At 33.3% G+C, this 21,976-nt stretch overlaps 1 protein-coding gene across 1 annotated transcript in view; it reads left to right on the top strand.

Moving 5' to 3' along the window:
* SCaMC (Short Calcium-binding Mitochondrial Carrier) overlaps positions 1–15,179 on the top strand; it is a 195,201-nt gene extending 180,022 nt beyond the window's left edge. Inside the window, exons 5-9 of the mRNA XM_069849403.1 lie at positions 5,555–5,713; positions 7,816–8,073; positions 9,792–9,959; positions 12,324–12,471; positions 13,521–15,179. Of these exons, the coding sequence (XP_069705504.1) occupies positions 5,555–5,713; positions 7,816–8,073; positions 9,792–9,959; positions 12,324–12,471; positions 13,521–13,717 (930 nt within the window). The 3' untranslated portion in view covers positions 13,718–15,179. The remainder of the gene's footprint in view (positions 1–5,554; positions 5,714–7,815; positions 8,074–9,791; positions 9,960–12,323; positions 12,472–13,520) is intronic.
* Positions 15,180–21,976: the final 6,797 nt, after the last annotated feature.

Here is a 21,976-nt window from a genome sequence, read left to right as displayed (position 1 = left end):
TATCATGGGAGCTACGACATGATAATATTTAACGATGTGGCAAATAGATCCCTCGTCTGGTAACTCGGCAGCGAAAGAACAAAAGTGGCGAACGATACTACCTACCTAGACTTTATAGAGCCTTGACTTCCTAAGACGTAAGCAAAGAGGAGTCACGCCGGGAATAAACAGCGTCGCGACTATAGGATCCAGAATACAGCTTAAAAATAAGGTACGATATGATTTGCGGAGAGAATACAAAACAATGATAAACTTAAAAGTAAAGCACAATTTGATTTCGGAGAAATATGAGATGAAAGTACAGTGAAGAATAATTGAAATGAAGTAAAATTAATGTATTATCATACAAGTAAATTGTGTAAAATGGACAGCGATTCTCTCAATACCATTAGACAAATTTTATTAATGTCCTCATTAGAAAATGCAAGAGATGGAGAATAGTTTTGGTTAACTTAAATGAAGCCCCCCTAGCGCCACTTCCCATCTATTAATATTGATTTTGTATATCCCACTGAAGTGAGGAATACATGGATTGTAAATAGACTTCTTTTCATCGTTAACGTTATTGGCTTGTTGATCTTGTGGGTCAAGAATGAGGCTTCTTTGATTCCGGCGATCGATGGCTATAATGTCTGCTCTTCTGGTTGACCCATTCTCAGCCAAGCAGTGCACTTCTTCGTGAACCTTCCACTTTGCCTTCCGAAGAGTTGTTGCGATGGAGCTTCTCACTTTATGGTGCCGATTGTTCCTCAGTAGTTCTCCTTTAGGGCAGCGATAGGTCATTTTCCACTGTTTCTGGAATAAAGGAATAAAAAGTTACGGATTCAGTCATTTGTAAAGATCCTGAGATTAGGAGGTAATTCCGATCTTCGAATCTTTGATTTTTCTTCAGCTTTCAATCCAGTTGAAATATCTTCTGAATCTTGATTAGTTCTGTAGATGTTATTCATATACCTACGTCATAATTCGCTTTCACTTTTTGGAACTTTTTATTTGAGCGCAGTAACATTGTCAAACCTACAAAATAAATAGATAAATAAGTAAATAATTGTTACGGTAACATGTTTCAGACTCTTTTGACCAAATTTTACTCTTATTCGAAATGGATTACATATAAATAGTCCCCCCCCCCCCGTCCTTGAAGGCTTGATATTAGCATTATACCGTTCACGACACGAAGTATCGTGGTATCATTTGTCTGAGTATGCCTTATCAGCAGTTTTCACAATCTATTTTAGCAGAATTACGAGAGATATGACACATTTTGGATTATTGCATCATTGCTTAATAAGTAATGAATTATGTTATATACACATCAGATATCAGAAAATTGTGATTTTACACATTTCATCGACATGTTTATACTTGTAAGAAGGACATTGCCAGAATTGGAATATTACTGCAAAATATCATTTCCGTGAAATGTCATATCTACACACGACACCACCAGCCTTCCAAGATATTAGTCTCATTAAGTGATAGTAGGCCTACTCACAATGCTCATTTTCGTTAAATAATACGTTAGAAACTGCCTACTGAAGGATACACTGGAAGGAATTGTGACTGGGAGAAGAGTTCGGGGCAGAAGAAGAACTCAGATGATAGACGACATGAAGATAATTATGTGGATCATATGTGCAGACTAAGAGGAAGGCAGAAAATAGGAAAGATTGGAGAATGCTGGGTTTGCAGTGAAATACCTGCCCATGGGCAGAACACTTACAGTACCCCCGTATGTATGTATGTATGTATGTATGTATGTATGTATGTATGTATGTATGTATGTATGTATGTATGTATAAAAGTTGGTAAAACACCAATAGTTGAACGATTGATTTAACATTAATTCTGTAGAAAAAAAAACAATATACTATATTAAGTATTGTGTATTGTACAAATGTTAACGAGTTAGATTTAATTTTTAATCAAGCCCTTGGGTAAATAAAATAGATTTCTTCAAAGCGTAAATAATTTCAGAGTTGACATCAAGAATTATGATGATGATGATGATGAAAAGAAGAAGAATTATTTTTATTTATTTATTTGTTGATATTTGTGTGCTGGACAACAGCCATGGGCCAATAAAGCGCAATAATGACAGTAATAATAGTTTTAAACGAATTTTCTTCAATGCTGTAGTTTTGCTCAACTAAACAAACTTTTAAATCGAGAAGAAGAAATAATAATAATAATAATAATAATAATAATAATAATAATAATAATAATAATAATAATGACTTTATGATAACGAATTGGCAACGTTGAAGATTCCCCCCCCCCCGCCCAAGATATGGGAGAATTATTATGTGTTAAATTATTCTGTTTTTTTATACGCATTAAATCAATTGTTGGCCAGTCTTCTGCCCTTTCCCACAATATTGCCAATTCAGCGGTTTTCCCGCTAGATCTGGCGTTTTTCAGTGTTGGTTTAGAGGGTAAAATTTATTAAATTTATATTGCTGATATACTTAATCCGTAGTTTTGTTCACCACTTTCTTGTTTTTCCCACAGTCAGTGATAGTAAATATCATGTACTAGCCATTAGACAAAGAAATAAAATATTGCTGATATAGGGATTTAGCGGCAAAATAATATCATTTTTACATTGACACTAACTATAACAATTTAGCTGTTTCTACTCTGTTTCATAGCGTGTTTTAAAAATCGAGTTGTCTGTACTGTTTTCCCATCGCAAATAATAATAATTGACGAGTATTATTGCAGCATTCATGCTGAATGATTTTTCCTCCCAATTATTTCGCCGAAGTATGTATAATAAAAATGTGCAAGAATACAACAAACAGGATTTATATAGGCTCGTGAGAAAATATTATGCACTACACTGCAAATTGCCCCTACCCGTGAATGAATTTAATGATTGTACCTTCAAGTGTTTTTGAACCGCGAGAACTGAAAACGTACGGTATTTGTGGATTTTATTTTTTTTATAATGTCTATAACTCTTGTAAGATTATTGGCCTACATACAGTTTATCGATATCTCATAACTCCTGTACCGGTAATGTCAGTTTGATAAATTGCCATATTAATACTTTCTGGCAGTACTTTTCATGTGTTTATTTTACGTACATACAAATGGAATCCCCATAGCTGCGTTAAACGTAGTAGATAAATATTTCATATTCTGTGTGTGAAGAACAGAGATACAGTATTTTAAATATCATCTACAATTTTTGTGATACATAGTCGTTCGACTGCCTTCTGAAGGATGCACTGGAAGGAATAGTGAACGGGAGAAGAGTTCGGGGCAGAAGAAGATATCAAATGATAGACGACATTAAAATATATGGATCATATGAGGAGACAAAGAGGAAGGCAGAAAATAGGAAAAGCTGGAGAATGCTGGGTTTGCAGTGAAAGACCTGCCCTTGGGCAGAACACTATGAATGAATTAATTGTCGTTCGAGGATGGAGTAAACCGAACGATACAAGTATACTTGCTTCCTACTTATTTCTAACATTGATTGTAGTAGTAAAAATTACAAATATTTCAAAAGGACCACTAGGTAATTTAATGTTATAAGATTGTGTAAGCAAAATTTAATTGAACACTGGAAATACTGTAGTTTGTATAATAGAGTTGGATGTGAACTTCGAGGTCCGATGAGAATTTTCCAGTAGGAAGACTGTAGGCACTTTCAGTGTTTTCCTCACAGACAGGTAACATTCGCTATCCTTCCCTTGTTATTCCTGTAATTATATTTCTTGGTACGTCAGCTATTACCCTGATAAGTTTTCTGTAGGCCTACTTCACTGCTGTAATTATACTTTGGCACTGTAATGACAATACAAATCGGGAAGTTACGCAAACATGCAGATAGCAGTCTAATTGCGAAAATTTTCTATATTTAAATACACAAGAAAAGGATGAATAAGATAACCTACGTATGGGAACAGCAGTAATGCAAAGCAGTCTAATATGTATTTAAGAGATTTCTTTATCTGTTGAATATTGATGTTATAGGCCTATACTTGTAAGTTACTTCTGACTGACAACCCTGTTTGAAAAAAAGACTTTTCTTGTTACTGCCAGTTCACACACTATTGCCGATTCTGAACTAAGAGAGCTATGGAGGTTGGTAGAAAACGAGGAATGTGTGATTTTACAACACACAATACTAAGTCCTGGAGTTTGTTTAATCCGTCTCGAACAGAAATTCACAAAAGCGTGATAGTAAACAAATTAATTAAAATTTAAAACTCAACATGAAACGTAGTAGATAATAAGTTGTGTGTAAAATCATGAAAAATCAAATAAAACATTAAATTTTAAACAGTTTGCTTCGAAATTGAAAGAAAAAGTGCATTTTGTGAAAGTAAATAATCAAGAAAAATGACGAGATGAATGTATTCTTAAGCTGTATATTTCTATACATCAAAATATCATTCTGCTTAAAGCAAAGATTCTACAGTAGAATCTATATTATCCGTGGTAATGAAGGGGGTGGAGTGAACGTTTAATCGAAAAAATCTGATAATCCGTACTATGAAAGGTGTTCATAAACTAAGTGCATAATACAGTTACGTCATTTCCGCCCGTGGTCTTTTCTTTTAACACGCTAGGTATTGGATCATAAGTTCACTAATTTAAGTCTGGTTTTCAACGACTAGTTTTTAATGGCCAAGGAAACTCCTTATGACAGCTGTCTGTGGAAAGATAGGACTAGTAGAGGTCTCATGTTGTAGATTTACAAATTTGATACACTTTATATTTTGTTTTTCATTAAATCGCGCACAGTTGTAATTACCATCTCTTATTGTGATGAGGCAGTTTCTCATTTCTCAAACCACCCAATTACTTGTTCTCCCCCCCCCACCCCCCCCGGTAGCAAACACGTTTTCTTTTGATATCTGTGGAAGGCATTTTGCATAGAAGTTAGACAGTACGACCACTCGAAGAGTAAATCATACTGCATATGGGTAAAGGTTTGTAAAAAGCACTCTGTAAAAAAAAAATTCGTACTAATATAATGCACAGTACTCATATTTTTTCTGCAAACAAAAAGAGCGAGAGAGAAAGACAGTCGGATAATCCACCAATGGGTTAATACAGTGACAGATAATCGGGGTTTTACTGTATTATGAGACCAACAATAGTCTTGTAGCAGTACACTCAGATTGCAGTGACTACTAGTGTTTCATCTGTTTACAGCATTTTTGTACAATAAATGAAATGTTAGAATGCTGTATATTAATTAATACTACAGTGTAAACAGTTGGAAAATATAATTTACTTGTTACGAAACTATGCGACTAATAGAAAGTTGCCTCAATGAGGTGCATTGAATCTGTAGTGTGACGAAAATGATATTATGATGATAATTGTGTCATCATTTGTTCTCTTGATTACTGAATGCTGCATTTGTGGTAAAATCAGAAAAATGCCAAAAAAAATACAGAGTCGATTATAGCTTTAACTTTGGTGGTACCATCCCTATAATGAAGTTACACCCATTTTAACTTCAAATTTCTTCTGTGCTTAACCTGTGGTTCGGTTATTTAATATTAATTACGAATTCATTGGTTTGTTACAGTATTTGGACATCGGAGAAGATTTAAACGTACCAGATGATTTTACACCATCCGAAATAGCCTCTGGTCAGTGGTGGAGACATCTTCTTGCTGGAGGGATTGCTGGAGGTGTCTCTCGAACATGCACTGCCCCACTAGATAGGCTAAAAGTGTATCTTCAGGTTAGTATTTAAGGTATTATTTATATTTATAAAAATACAAACCTGTTACTAAATCTACGTATTACTCTGTGAAGAGATTTATTAAATCTACATACCTAGACTTCAACAAACAAAATTTGATAACTCAATCCCAAGGGAAAAAATGGAACTCTCTGCATCAAAATCCACAGTTAATTCCCGATTGGCCACGAAAATCGTCTGTAGCTGCATTTAGATTGGCAACAGGCCATGATTGTTTGGCCAAACACCTGCATAGAATTGGAATATATCAGTCCCCTAACTGCCCATTGTGCAACTCAAACCAAGAAATGGATTCGGAACACCTCAAAATCTGTGCTTCACTGGCTGGTCATGATAATATCTTTCAAAATATTGGAGTGCAAGAGGTCAAATGACTTCATTGTCAAACTCCTGGCATTAGAAAACAACATATTTATAAAAATGTACTTCCCATATTGTCTACCAGCCTATCCATGACTTAGTCGGTTTTATCAAGGATTAAATTTCTAACATTTTCTGTGAGTTTTTAGATAAATGTGACGGATTACTAGTAATATTAGTATTAGTAACATTATTAGTAATAATGTTAGTGTAATGACGGATTTTCCCTTCCTAAATCATTGGAACAAACTCATTACTAGTTTCTTCCAATTTTTAAATAAAAGTAACTCTGAAAATTTTGTGAATATGCGAACTGATAGAATGGAAATTTAGTTTGTGCATAGCATTCTTTACTATGATAAGAGAAAAATACCGTTATTATACGTCTATTCCACATTATACTTTCCAACGCAGCACCAGAAAGAACGTTTAACTTCTGAACACTTACGAAAAAAAAGAAAGAAACAGAGTTCATATTGATATTGTTGGAAAGTGAATTTTTATTTTGCATATCATTAGTTTCGTAAGTTTTTAAATACTGTAGAAGTGAAAGAAAAAGAATATTCTATTAGTAGGTGATTGGCCCAACATTAAACATGATATTTAAACACTTCTTTATCATTTAATTAATGACATTTTATAGGGGTTACTAAAAAGATAATCTGGGTTAAAACATTAATGTATTGTATTATATACAGTTGATTTGTATTGATGCAATACGAATTGTTTGTACATTGTTTTAAAATCACTTCTCTTATTCACTTGGAAAATGAGATTTTGAAATATAATATTTATTATTAATATTATTATTATTATTATTATTATTATTATTATTATTATTATTATTAATATTATTATTATAGTGTATTTATTTTGTCCAAAGAGTCCAGTTACAAGTATAATTCTCCACTCCTCTTTATAAATTTGAAGTATGGCAACCTTACACAAAAAAGAAATTGACTTCAAATCTGGTATAGGCTACCGAGGGGAGGAGAAAACTACCTAAAATGCGTTTCTTGTACTGTTAGTATACTGCATTTTGGAAATAAAGTTAACTTAAAATTTTATTACTCATGAAAATATTCCTCACATCACTGTTACGTGTTTTCTAAGTACATAAATTTGCTTAACTAATCATCAGCGTTGTAGAATTTCATCCACGTGATTTGCATGTTAGTAACGTACAATTCGTGATAATTTATTACATTGCGGAAGATCCTCCACATCTGTTATAGAACTCTTACTATTACTTAGATTGTGTTTGAAAAGTAGAAAACGTCTATTTTATGTAAATGGGCAACCAATCAATCATTGCTGTACAAATGGAGGAAATATTACATTTTCTAGAAGTTGCAAAATAAGTTACAGTTGTAAAATAATATATTTTTAACGTCTGAATAAAGAAGAAAATGAGGAGTGTAGTTTCAAAGGCACTTTTATCCCAATAAATTCGCAATTAAGATATAAAATGATTTGCGTTCTTTTGGTGCTTCTGCACCTTTCTGTTAAGTTTTAAAATAAATTTTATCTGTATGAAATTTCTATGAGAATCAAATTTTATAAATATATCTTACTATTTTTTAGAATTATGTCAGATAAGACTGCTTTTGAATCTAAATGCCTCAAATATACATGCATTTAGTTTCTAAAGTTACTTATAATGTAGTTAAGAAATAGAGTCATCATAACCTCAATTCTTAATTATGTTTCTTCCTCTTCAGGTGCACGGTACAAAACAACTTGGAGTGAAAGATTGCTTGAAGCACATGCTACAAGAAGGAGGCATTTGGAGCTTGTGGAGAGGAAATGGGATGAATGTTGTGAAGATTGCTCCAGAATCTGCAATAAAGTTCATGGCATATGAACAAGCAAAGAAGCTCATAAGAGGAAATAACACCCGGGAACTTTCTATATACGAAAGATTCGTAGCTGGATCTCTTGCTGGCGGGATAAGCCAGACTGTTATATATCCTCTAGAGGTTCGTAGTCCTTCACTAATAAAGAAATAATTGCTTTAAAAGAGAAATACGTAATCAGTTCTCAGTCAAGTATTTAAAGGTCACGGACAGTAATGTGATATCAGTCACGGGCATCTCTTGTATCTAGTTGGGCAATGTGGCTATCCCTACTTCTTCCCCTCTCTCATGTAATTTAGCAATCAAATTTTACAGTATGAAATTGGCAGTGTTCATTGACGTTGTCTAAATCATTTAATTAAACAAGAAAAGTGGCACAAGAACTCTACATCGAAGCATAATATGGTTTAACCCTCTGCCATTCCCCTTATTATTGATACATTCGTTCACATGACTAGATATATTTGTAAGGTTATTGAAATTTTATCTTGCAACTTGGACTTGACTTGCAGAGGCTAAGAGTGTTCGAGAATAAGGTGCGTAGGAAAATATTTGGGACTAAGAAGGATGAAGTTACAGGGGACTGGAGAAAGTTATACAATGAAGAACTGCATGCAGTGTCTTCTTCACATTAAATCCAGATGTTTGAGATGGGCAGGGCAGGTAGCATGTATGGGCAAATCCAGAAATGCATATAGAGTGTTAGTTTGGAGACTAGAGGGAAAAAATCCTTTTGGGAATCCGAGGATAATATTAAAATGGATTTGAGGGAGGTGAGATACGATGGTAGGAACTGGATTAATGTTGCTCAGGATAGGGATTGATGGCAGGCTTATGTGAGGGTGGCAATGAACTTCCGGGTTCTCTAAAAGCCATTTGTAAGTAAGTATTGGTTTCACCTAGAGATGTTGTATTATAATCTTGACTGGAGTAGGTATTTTGTTAATTTGAAATTTATTTATTGTTCCCCCATTGCGTGATGTAAGTCAGCATGTTCAAAATTTGAAACTTGTTTCTGGTGTCTTTAGTTCATTAACTATAAAATTTTCCTTGTGAGAGATATTTCTTCCCGTGTTGTCAGATGGAGATTTTGCTGGGGATAGTCGGTAATTTGTAGACTGGAAGGAGAAGAAAATTTTCTGACCCAGTTTAATTATTTTAATTTGATTTTACCTAAGTAGTTCATATATTAAAAAAAAAAAACCATATAATTATATTTCTTATGCCCATGACCGCAGTTCGAGCAGAAATCATAAGTTTTTATGGTAAAATAAAAATGTTCGAAGTTCTTACTGCAAAGTTTTAAGGCACTGAGAACAGATGTATATTTAAGTCCCATATTATCTGATGTGTTAATTGCAGTAGATTTTTAAGAATTAATAATATATTATGATAAAAAGTTGGGAAGTACTTTTCCTCGATTTTGTAATGGACTTCACAAACATGTATCTACAACATTTTTTGCACGATCATATTTTTTCAAGTTGCAAATACAGTATATTTTGGATTGAAAATTTTGAGCATTATTATTCCAAAGCCTTCTCAAAACTGCACTGTAATGGTAACTAAGTAACAATAAGTGCACTGTAATGGGTTTATTTCAATACAGTTTTATGTTATGAAGAATGGTTTACTTAGCAACAAGATTCTGTGTGAGAATTCTAACTTTCAAGACCTAACAGCAATAGCTATAAATACAGCAAAAAACACGATAGTGCAAAAAATTGCTTTTCATGTCAGTATATACACTGTTACATTTCACTAGAAATTGCTTCCCTTATTACTCCTATTGCTGCTGCAGTAAGTACAAACTTTTAAGTTGTGTTATTTATTATTTTCAGGTGATGAAGACGAGATTAGCGCTACGAAAAACAGGTGAATTCAGTAGTATTGTTGATGCTGCGAAAAAAATGTACAGAAAAGGAGGATGGAAAACATTTTATCGTGGCTACGTCCCCAATCTCCTGGGTATTATTCCGTATGCTGGAATAGATCTTGCTGTCTATGAGGTAAGTTGATATACTTTTGCGAGCTATTATAACGTAATTATACAGCAAGTTTTAACTCTAAAATAACTTTTTTAAGCCATAAATATTATGTTTTGAAAATTAGTAGTAAAGCTTTTGATGTTACTGGCTCTAAATATGCGTAAATCTTTTAAGAAGCCAATTTTATATAAATCTGTTCAGGGAAAAATATTTCAAGTTACCGCACTTGTAGACATAAAAAATACAAGTTATTGTTATTACTAATTGAATTTCATAACCCATTTTTGTAACTGAAACTGCAGTTCAGTGTATGAGTTTATAATGTTTAGTTGTCTTCCTTATTAATCTGTACAACAAGAAATGACCCATTAAATATTGACAAGTAAATGTCAGATTCCTTAAGCCCCCTCTTCCCCCCCAAACTAATACCTAGCAAATTTTATATCTATATCCACTGTGCAGTCGATGTATGTATACAACTTTTAAGTGACAGTACTTCTTAACATTCTAGGCATATGCATCTGCTATCACAAAGTTTACTAGAATCGTTACTTACAATGGTTATACTCAGGTTTGCCAGATATCTCAGGGAAGAAGGAGAAGAACCATGTCATAACCTAAACCTTTAAGTGAAATATAAATATAATTTGCAATCATTTGTAAAAATATTTATTTTCTGCATTTAGTTGCGTTTTATACATTCGTTTGCAGAATTAAATTTAACATTTATACCTGTCACTTCCAGTGCATTCTTCAATAATTTATTTAATGTGATTGAAAAAATCTTTGTAAGCATAGTGGGAAGTAAACAACATTGTCTTCATTAAATGAAGTTAACTGTTCTTTATTATGTCTGTACACTTCAGACAGACATTTCTAAGATCGCATTTCAAACTGGTATGCTTAAATAAAAACTTGCCTCAACATAACTGCTTACAAATTGTATAAAAAGAATTTTGACCTATCACAGACTTCATCTAGGTTAATATAAGACTTAAATTTCAAAGCCAGGGTCGAATTATTTACATCAAAAATAGGTTACTGGTATGAGGTAATGTAATGTCAATTTTAGGAATTAATTTGAAACAAGAAAATTAAATAGTTAGTCTCTATAAACCTTATAATACTTACATTTTTACATTTCTGATTACTAGGGAACCCATTTTACAGCACATAAAAATATCTGTGTCATCAAGGAAATCTTGAGGTTCCTTGTACATTTTTAAAATAATTGGGCCTACAGTTTTCTATCAGCACTTACCTGTTGTGTAGAGAAATTTGTGGAACAGTCTCCCATTCTGTGCGTGAATAATATAGGCTAATACTCATCACAAAACATTCAGACTATTTCTGCTTTATTTAAAAATAAAGTTACTCGAAATGTGGTTTCAATATTAGAATTCAATTGCAATGGATACCTGCACATTGCGGAATTGCTGGAAATGAAACTGCTGACTTTCTTGCCAAAAAAGGATCCAATTTAATTCAGAATACAAATACAAGCCTACCTTTACATCCATCAAAAGACTAATTAAAAATAAATATAAAATGAAGCAAAACCAAGCACTATGTACCAAAGCCAAAGATAAAAAATGGAGCATTTTAATAAAAAAAAACAGAAATTATTCCAGAAATCCCACGTAAATCTGCAGTAGCAAAATTCAGACTGCTTACAGAACACGATTATTTGGCCAAACACTTGAATAAAATAGGAATTTACACAAATCCAAATTGCCCTCTATGCAACAAAGAAGAAGAAATGACTGAAGATCATCTCATAACCTGTGAAGTTCTACCTGATGGATCCACCACAGAGAAATATTGGAGAGCAAGAACGCTAATGGCTTCGTTGCCAAAGCCCAGCATTAGATAAGAACAACAACAACAACATATTAGATTCAAGATTTGAATATCAAATTCAAAATGTTGTACATAAATATTGTATCAATCTTTGGGCACTTCGAATTAAAATTTCGTAAAATAATAATAATAATAATAATAATAATAATAATAATAATAATAATAATAATAATAATAATAATAAAAATAATAATAATAATAATAATTCCGCGTATACACAAAATTTCGCGTCATTTCGCGAGTTTAAACTTGAGATATTTTGACCTGGCAGAGCTTAAAGCATAATGTTTGCTTTTAGCTACAGAAAACCCATATTTCGCGAATCCATGATTGGGTTTCAGAATATGGAACAGTTCGTGTCTCGTTCATGAACTAAAAAGGACACGGAATATTTCTCTTAAATGTATGACTGTTCCTTAAACTCGGAGATGTCTGGCAATCCTGTCCCAAATTATACGCCTCCTTTTTTTTTTTTTTTTTTTTAAATTGTTATGCACTAAACATTTTTTAATTTTTCATTTGCAGACCATCAAGAATTCGTATATAAGACAACATAATGAAGGGGAAACCCCGAGTGTTATGCTGCTATTAGCTTGTGGAACAGTATCAAGTACTTGTGGACAAGTGTGCAGCTATCCTTTGGCTCTTGTAAGAACAAGGCTACAAGCACAAGGTGCGTATATTTATGTATTTTGCAAATGGCTTGTTAGTTTTAACCAAACTGGTTGTCAATGTGTATTATCAAGACTCAAGACATTTGTTCTCACTGTCATTTGCTGCAAGTCATCAAGAATATAAGTATAACGTTATCTTAATATCAAGAATTGAAAGACTTTATTCAATGTCACAGTATATTCAGAACAGGGAAAACAGTCAGTATAATAAAAAAAATTATGGTTTATTTAATGACGCTCGCAACTGCAGAGGTTATATCAGCATCGCTAGTGTGCTGGAATTTTGTCCTCCACAGAAGTTCTTTTACATGCCAGTAAATCTACTGACATGAGCCTGTCGCATTTAAACACACTTACTGTCGGTGACTCAGGAGAAGACGAGAGTGCACTGAGGAGGAAGGGATGTGAACAGATAACATACGACAACTCGTGCAATATTTGTACTGCAGTAAGCAGAAACATTAGGTCTGCTTCTGTTCAACTTAGCTTTAATTTCCCTACGGATTGTTACTCATGTTTCCTGCACGAGTAATAACCTGACTACTGGGATGCTTATCTGAGAGATGTTTATAATAATCAGCAGCAATAGTCAAGAAGGTCACATTCTTTCCGCTCGTCTTCTCCTGAGTAACGGACAGTAAATGCCATCGACCTGGGTCAGGATCGAACCCGCAACCTCGAGGATAGAAGACCAGCGCTGAGACCATAACTCGGAAATCAAACACCCTGTATCTGAGAGCAGCTTATTGTCAGGCCAATAAAGTTGTCTATTGTTTGAAATCATGTTCTGCCCCAAACGTTTCTTCTGTTCACCATTTCTTCCAGTGCATTCTTCAGTAGACAGTTTCTTCTCAGCCAATTAATTTTTTTCTTCCTGATGAGTTTCAGCATTATTAATTCTTCTGCCACTCTTTCTAGCACAGATTCATTTCTTATTTCGTCTGTCCTTTTCACTACTGAAGTTCTCATTCTAATTTATCAAAACTCATCTGTGACAGTTGTTTAGAAAATAGTGTGCTACATTTGAAATGTTTTCTCTGTGTTACAGTAGTCACAAATGTTGGTGGTCAATCCCAGGAAATGTGTAGTATGATGGGAGTCATACGAAACATCATTCAGAGGGACGGTCCCTTGGGACTCTACCGAGGCATCACCCCAAATTTCTTGAAAGTAGCACCTGCTGTCAGTATCAGCTATGTGGTGTATGAGAGGTGCCGCCAAACGCTGGGTGTGAATATGACGTGATGACAGGGTCTTTCTAGGAGAGAGGTCCACCTCCACATGCTGCCAACCGCTCAGCGGCACAGAGACATCGGACTTTAAGCCTGTCTCTGCGTTGCTTGTTATTTATTCAAAATGAAGAAGAAGAAGAAGATGGAAGACTGGCACTCAAAGACAGCTGCAACATGGAACAGAGCATGATCCTAAAATTTTAAGCAATTAATAAACTTGAGTAGTTTTATTACATAGTATTAAAAGTGATAGGAAGGGCTATTATTTGTCATTTTTTTTTACTGGTTTGAGGGTAACTTGTGACCCTGACGTAAAATTCAGTGCTTTACATAATGGATATGTTTATGTGTTAACACTGATCATTATTATTTTTTTTTTAAATTATATGTTGCACATTACGTTGTTCAGTGTGATTGTAGATAATTTATGATTATTAAAAGCAAACATTTCCAAAATAAAATTGCACATACTATTTTTTAACTATCCATTTTGTAAAAAGATAGTGAAAGAAAAAACTTAGAGCTGCCATGTATTTTGAGTTCTTGTTTAATAGCCGATATAAAAAAAAATGCTTATTTTTCCAAGATATTTACGTTATTGCCAACTGGAAACTGAATACAATAAAATTTTGTAGATTGGTTTCAATAACGTTTAAAAAATGAATTGATTTCAATCGGACATAATTGTTAACTTGTAGTGCGTGATAAAGGAAGACGTAAGGTTCATTACACTCCATGATACGAATTCAAAGCATTTGAATTAACAATTGCATGATTTTTGTGTCTTACTTTTATCATTGTACTTTACTGCTGTCTTCACAGTTCTGTGTGATCAGTCATCAATATGTATCATTCCATCTTATTGTTAGGAATATATCCATTCTTGATAGAATTTCTAAGGCTGTGCAACTCTGCATATGTTGTAGGTGCTCTGCATTAGTTGATTTTAATTTTCAGTTGAATGTACAAATTAGTATTCTGAATAAACAGTTTTCAGTTTTTGCATTTCAGAAAGTATTTAATTCAGACGATCTTAGTCAGGATATTAATGCTTTTGTATTTTACTCTATTAGACTGTTTTATTTCTACAGTTAACATCTCTTAGAAAATCTGTAGAATGATATTAATACCAAGAAGTGGAATTATAAAATAGAACACTAATTTGTCACATTTTGACTTGACTTATTTTTTATCAGTTTTTAAAGTTCTTAAATTATATTTTTATAGCAGCAGATGTATGGAGACAAATGCGAAAAATTAAACTTTCTGTTATGGCAAAGAAGACGATTACTTCAACTGGGATAGTAATATGGCCGTTGAACTGCCAGAATTATAATTTATTTAAATATTCAGTCCTATTTTCTTATATGTATATTTATTTTATGTTTGTTTTAAGCATTGTCATAATAATTTATGCCCTTATTGAATAAATGTAATAAATTATGATGTCCACATGTTGGCGATACAGTGCTGTATGTGTGTGTGTGTTTTTTTTTTTATTGTTGATTTATTTCTCTCCTATCAAAACAAGTGCAACAGTTTGCATCCGGAAGTTGAGAAGTGCGAAATTGGTATCATCTGTCTGGAGCTCTGCATTTGACTTTTGAAATCTCTCTATAAATATCAGTATTTTAAAGTTATTTGATTGAAAGTGTATGCATATTATATTAATCCTGTACATGTAATACTTGAACAATAACAACAACAACATTAACAGTAATATTAACCTGTTCCATGTCGTTTTGTGCCAAAGCCTACTAATGACAATTCTTCTTCAGTGAACTTATTTCTGTGATGAAAATTGGATCTTAGGCTTTAGCTTATTATGAATCTTTCTGCAAACGAGAATGTATCAAAAGTAGTAACAGCCATACTGTGATTCGATGATCAAGCTAGTGTATGTTGCAAAGAAAAGTGACAGCCTCATAAACAGGGAACGGATTTATATGGACTAAAAATATATGAAATATGTAAATATATATGTAGTTATTTTTACCAAAATATGGAATTAAATATGGATTTTTACCAAAATATGGAATTAAATATGGACTTAAAATTATAAAAAAATGACTATGTACGTTAAATATTGGTACATTTTAATCAAACTAAACAAAAAATATAATGGACGTACCTTATCTTCCAATGTAGTTTCAACAAAACACAATTTTTATTGTCTGTTACCATAACAATAGGTTACAAACATTTCTTTCAAGTGCTGAAAAGTGAATCTTCTTCTATTGTCTCTGAGGATAGATTTATACTGACTAAAAGAGCGTTCGACGTCACAAGAAGTAACTGGTACATAATTCAATTTCACAATGTCTGCTGGGGATAAGTCCAAGTTAATCTTCACTGTTGATTCACCACTCATCACAGCAACAACCTTTTGTAGTTCTTCATATCCAGGGTTTTTTGAAAGTACAGTGTCCACCTTAGCTCTTACTGCATCTGCAACTTTACCTCTACCACGATTCAGTTGTTCCACAGTACTATTTATAATTTCAAAACTTTCAGATAGTGAAAGGTGCCTATTTTGGAGACTTTTGAGCGTTTTTATGATGCATGAAAATGTATGCTGAATGTGAGCTAAGTCATTCTTCACACTTATGTCACAGGTAACTGTTTTCGCAGTATCAATTGAGACTGCATCTTCAGAGTCCAATGCAAGGAGAACATTGTTAATAGAGTCTATATGTTCGGCATAATATTCAACTGCTTCTAGCCATGTACCCCATCTAGTTAAAATTGGCTTTGGTGGCAATGGAATTTCAGGGTACATTTCTTTCAACACGTTAACTCTACTGGGAGCTTTGAGAAATACTTTTTTCACTGATGAAATCAACAAATCTACTTTAGGGAAATTGTCTCTGACCACTTCTGCCACACGATGAAATGCATGCGCCACACAAGTAAAATGAGTCAATTTAGGATATACAACAGATAATGCTTGTCCAGCTTTGACCATATAAGGGGCAGCATCGCTAATAAAGAATAACACATTATCGTACATAATACCCTTTGGCCACAGGATACCCATAGCTTCGTTGAACAGTTTAACTATAGTTTTGTTATTGCACTTTTCTAGAACATCACAATGTAAAAGAATTCGTTCAGAATATTGTTCACTTAACAAACCGATAACTACATTACCAACAAGTCTACCTTCTTTGTCGGGAGTCTCATCAATGGAAACCCAAATTGAACTATCTTTAATTTCATCTCTTATCTTCTGTATTGTCTCATCGTAGATGGATGGAGCATACGTCTTCCTAAGTGTTGACTCATCCGGGATTGTATGTTGAGTATATTTTTCAAGGAATTCCCTGAAGACCTTATTCTTTAGTTTGTAGAGAGGAATATCAGCAGAGATGAGAGAACGGCACAGGTCGATGTTAAACTCAGATCTTACATTTGATGTTGTTGGTTGTGTTAAAAACAATTGTCTCTGCTTGGAATTTAGTTGTTTGTTGGCCTGATGTTTACTAGTTGTAATGTGTTGTTGCACCAGGAACTTTTGTGTAGATGATACTGCACACTGACACAAATTACAAAATAATATTTTATTGTCAGTTGATAAACCATCTTCTTTAAATTCTGAAATGTAACTTGTTAGTTTTGATTTTAAATTGACTGAATGACGTACTTTTGGCATATTTACCGTCTTTATAGTATGATTTACAAAACTGAACCTATGTGTACTCTGACTGGCATTTAACTGTTGAGCTGCACAACTGAAGTCTGTTAAAAATTTTAAATTAAATTAATACAGTTTTGTAACTTACTTTCCCATTGTTGATAGGACTGCTAATTTTCAAATAACTCTGATGTTAAAGGGATTACTGAACATGTGTTTAAATCTCTATTGTTGAAATGTATTTTTAAAAGTTAATGGAATTTTGTTTTGTTTTATTGTTAAACCTAATATAATATGGACTGTTTTATATGAAATATGGAAAATATATGGAAATTAACGAAAATATGTACTAAACTCTAAAATATGGAAAAATATGGAAAATAAAAGTAGGATTTTTCAACCCTACACATTGTGAAACATAAAGATAATGCAAAATATAAATTATATTAGCTTTATAAGTAAATATGTATTTACATATAAATCCTTTCCCTGCTCATAAATAACGCTGCAGCGGTATTTGTCACTTTTCTTGTTTAAATAGTGTTGTTACTCTTTAAAGGAAATATTTCTTTCGATTGTTACGTATTTTTTTTTATTAATAAAACCTAACCAGTATCTTGCCATGTCTTACAGAAAATCATGAAACATCTTTAATAGAAGCATGATACACAGTTGTTGATAGATATTTGAGAACACGTTTGAACATTAAGGGGAATTGGACGTTATTGCATGCAAAGTAATGGTAAGAATAGCCTATCTTCAAGCAGTCATAAATGTAATACTATTTATCACAGCTCTTTCATTTTTTTTAGTGATATATGTATATACATTAAGCTTTAAAATGAAAGAAGAATGGTTAATCTAGTGTAAATCTTACCCTTAAATTAATTTTTGAATTTAAACATATTTTTATATAAATTCACTACATACCTGTGATTAGGTACACTCTATTCACTTATCCTAGTACACATTGAATTAAAATTTTGTCCACTTACTGCTAACAGATACTAAAACATACCCTACTAAAATTATTAAAATATCTGTAATATTATGGGCATAGGGCTTGTACTAATCTTCAAATTTTTTTTAAATTTATTGACGGTGATGATTGCTATAAGCCCTATACCCATAATATTACAGATACATGAATAATTTTAGTAGGGTATGTTTTAGTATCTATTAGCAATAAGTGGTCAAATTTTCAATTCAATATGTGCTATAATAAGTGAATAGAGTGTACCTAATCACAGACATGTAGTGAATTTATAAAAAAAATTGTGCTTAATTAAAAAAATTAATTTAAGGATAAGGATTTACTCTAGAGTAACCATTCTTTTTCACTTTAAAGCTTAATATGTATACACACATAGCTAACAAAAATGAAAGACCTCTGATAAATAGTATTATATTTATGACTGTTTGAAGATAGGCCATTTTTACCATTATTTTGCATGCCATAATAACCAACTCCCCTTAAGCAACCAACAACATACTGTATTTGAAACATTTTTGTATTTACCTTCTTTAATCCAAATAGTGGTTCTAAAATTTTATTTTTATACACAAGTTGGTGGTTGCTTATGTCTTCAGAAAATAATACTTTTGGTTTGTGATGTCATGTAAATACAGGATTTCATTATTCCTGTTGACATGTCAAATAGAGCCATGTTGTAGAAGTTACAGTTCTATTGGTGTACATAATATTCAGTACATCTGAAATTCGGTAATAATCAGGGCTTATTTTGTGGAGTGTGGGAACATATGTACTGATATTGCTTACAAAAGTAGTTTAATGTTGTTAATAACACATCATGGTGAAGGGGAAAATAGTTACAATATTATGGTTTAGACGAAAGATTGAGCATTTATAGCCTTTTGGGAGATGTAGTCTCCCAGTTCACTATTCCTAAAGTTTAAAATATTTCGTCTAAACATTAGTTGCTATCCTCTTTCAGTACTGAGTTTCTTTCCTTTTCTGTAGCAAACAGTACGATCGAATATTCCAGCATATTCTTGTGGTGAAATTTGTTGTGGACATACGATGTAATTACAAAAACGAACGAACTTCGTAATTGTATCACTGGCGATGATAATATATCGTCGCATTGTCGCCTGAATGCAAGAACTAGGTAACTTAATTTTTCATATTTTGTGACATCGCCTATTTACTTATTTATTGCACTAGGAATATGTCCCATTTTCTTTTACTTATTTGTTATATTGGAAAATAGATGTCACTGGTATCGTTCGATCAGTTACCTAGATCCTGGATTACATTTTGTGCGATTTGTGCTACACTATAAAAGAGGTAACTAAAAAACGCAAATTTCGAGTTACCTAGTTCTTGCATTCAGGCGATGATATAATAATAACTGTAATTGTAAACGTTGTAAGAAATTGCATTCCTACACGCCGACACATTCCCACAGAAAATAAGCCCTGTTCACAAGTACAGTACATTCCCATAAAGGAACAAAATTCTTTACTTAACTTTGTTCGTAAAGCAGATATTTATAGATATCATACTCACAAAGGAACACTAAAATGACAAGTTTCTCACATGTAATTCAATTCCTGTACCCTTTGAGAATAACTATAGCAAAGTAGGTTGTTTTCATGAAATATAGGAATGTTTTGTTTTGCATTATCAATCACTGTGCTAACATATTTATGCAAATAAATGTTTTCTCTCCCTGCACTTAATTTATAGTGTTTATTACGTGATTTCTATTTTCCCATATTTTCCCTTAATTTACATTTGTGGAACATCCTTCCCATCAGTGTTGAATATTGTAGAAAATTTCTTTGTGAATTGGTGTTGTGAGAGGTCTGTATAGTCTGGTCGAGTGTCATCCATTATCTGTTTGAATTGAGTGATTGTGAGCTAACATGTATACCTGTTTTTTTGAAAGATGGGACATGACAGGAGTGTTGCGATCGGAAAAACAACTGAATGTCACATACCGTGGTGGGTCTGTTGCTATGGTAACAACGGTTGAGTTGCCAAACTTACCGTTCCCACATGGCGAGTGCTTAATAGCTCTCTTGGCGACATTTATTGTGCACACAGTTTTAGCATTAGTACGTTTCGTCTTTGATTCTCTGTCGATTTTTGGTTTGTTTTCTTACCTTGCGTCAATTGTCAATGAATGTTTTAACGTCAGCCATCTTAACGTCAATTGATACCTTCCATCAGCTGGCAGCGTGGTAGTCCATATTGGCAACATAGCACTGTAGTTCCAAGTTCGGCCGCTTAACTGTCATGTCCCATCTTTCAAAAAAACAAGTATAATTGTATACATCTTGATTACACAACTTTTAACACTGTATCACTTCGGAATATTTACGATAAGAACTTTCTTGTGTTAAATTTTAACGTACCTTGTTAACATGTTTCGACCTATTTTCGGTCATCTTCACACAACTCAATTTCAAAACACATACACTCTTTGACTCTACACTACGAACGCACCCACACAGGAAACAAGAGGCGCCAAGACCAACAGCGACCAGTTCCGAAGATGACCGAAAATAGGTCGAAACATGTTAAAAAGGTACGTTAAAATTTAACACAAGAAAGTTCTTATCATACATATTCCGATGTAATTGTAGATACATTTTTAAGACTTTAAGCTTTTCATACCCTTGGTGGGGGAGAATATGTTTCTTTCTTAAGTACAGTAATTTCCCCGTTTTGTTGGGGGTTGTTCCAAAACCAACTGCGGATACACGAAACTACAGAGAACAGCAAACCCAATAAATATTCTGTTGATAGATTGCTGCTGCAGCACGTCAGGACAGTGAAAAGTAAATAGTGGGGATAATGCTACTAAGGACAGTGTTGATAAAGGGTTCTAGGATGTCATCTTTCACGTGGAAATAATTCAGACAAGTAGACCTGATGCCAAATAGTTTTTGCGAAGTATGATACTATTCTAATAGTAAGAACGTTTTTATTGAATATTTTGATTTTTCATAAATGAACCCTGGCCACCACTGTGGTCTAGTAGCTAGATCGCTGGACTTATAACCCTGCAGACCCAGGCTCGATCCCTGGCATACACAATTTGTAATTTGTGTTGGGCAGTCTGTGGTCCAGGTAACACGGGTTTTTTCTGGGAGCTCTACTTTCCTTTGGCATCCCAACAAATCTCCATCATCATTTCATCTCGTTGTGGATATAATGTAGACCAGTCTCCTATGGCACACCCTGGACAACAACTCTGTCGGTAAATTGGTCTACACAACTGACTTCATATGGGTGAATGACGAACAGTCTTTATTCATTTTGACTGTGGTTTTTTCACTGTTTGAATGAAGAACTGCATCATGCATTTAATTGAAAATACAACTTTCTAGTCGAAATATTACCTTTAACTCCTTATTTCAACAACCAATAATGTTAGTATGAATTCGACTCTAGAAGTTCAGAAAAATTTAATGTAGAGTAATTGGGCAAAACTGATTTCAGATCATCTAAAAATTTGATTACCGATAGGAAGAATAAAATCCTATTACTTCTCCCTACTGCAGTTCCCAAGCTTCTTGACGTGCATATGTCTACTTTCAGTTCGAGATGGCAATATGAAAATGACATGCAACATCTTTTCAACATGCCATGGTTAAAGCTTATGTTTC

Source organism: Periplaneta americana, chromosome 16 (assembly GCF_040183065.1).
Source record: "Periplaneta americana isolate PAMFEO1 chromosome 16, P.americana_PAMFEO1_priV1, whole genome shotgun sequence".
Taxonomy (NCBI): Eukaryota; Metazoa; Arthropoda; class Insecta; order Blattodea; family Blattidae; genus Periplaneta; species Periplaneta americana.
The sequence above is the reverse complement of the archived record's forward strand: the minus strand, read 5'-3'. Positions and strand labels throughout refer to the sequence as shown.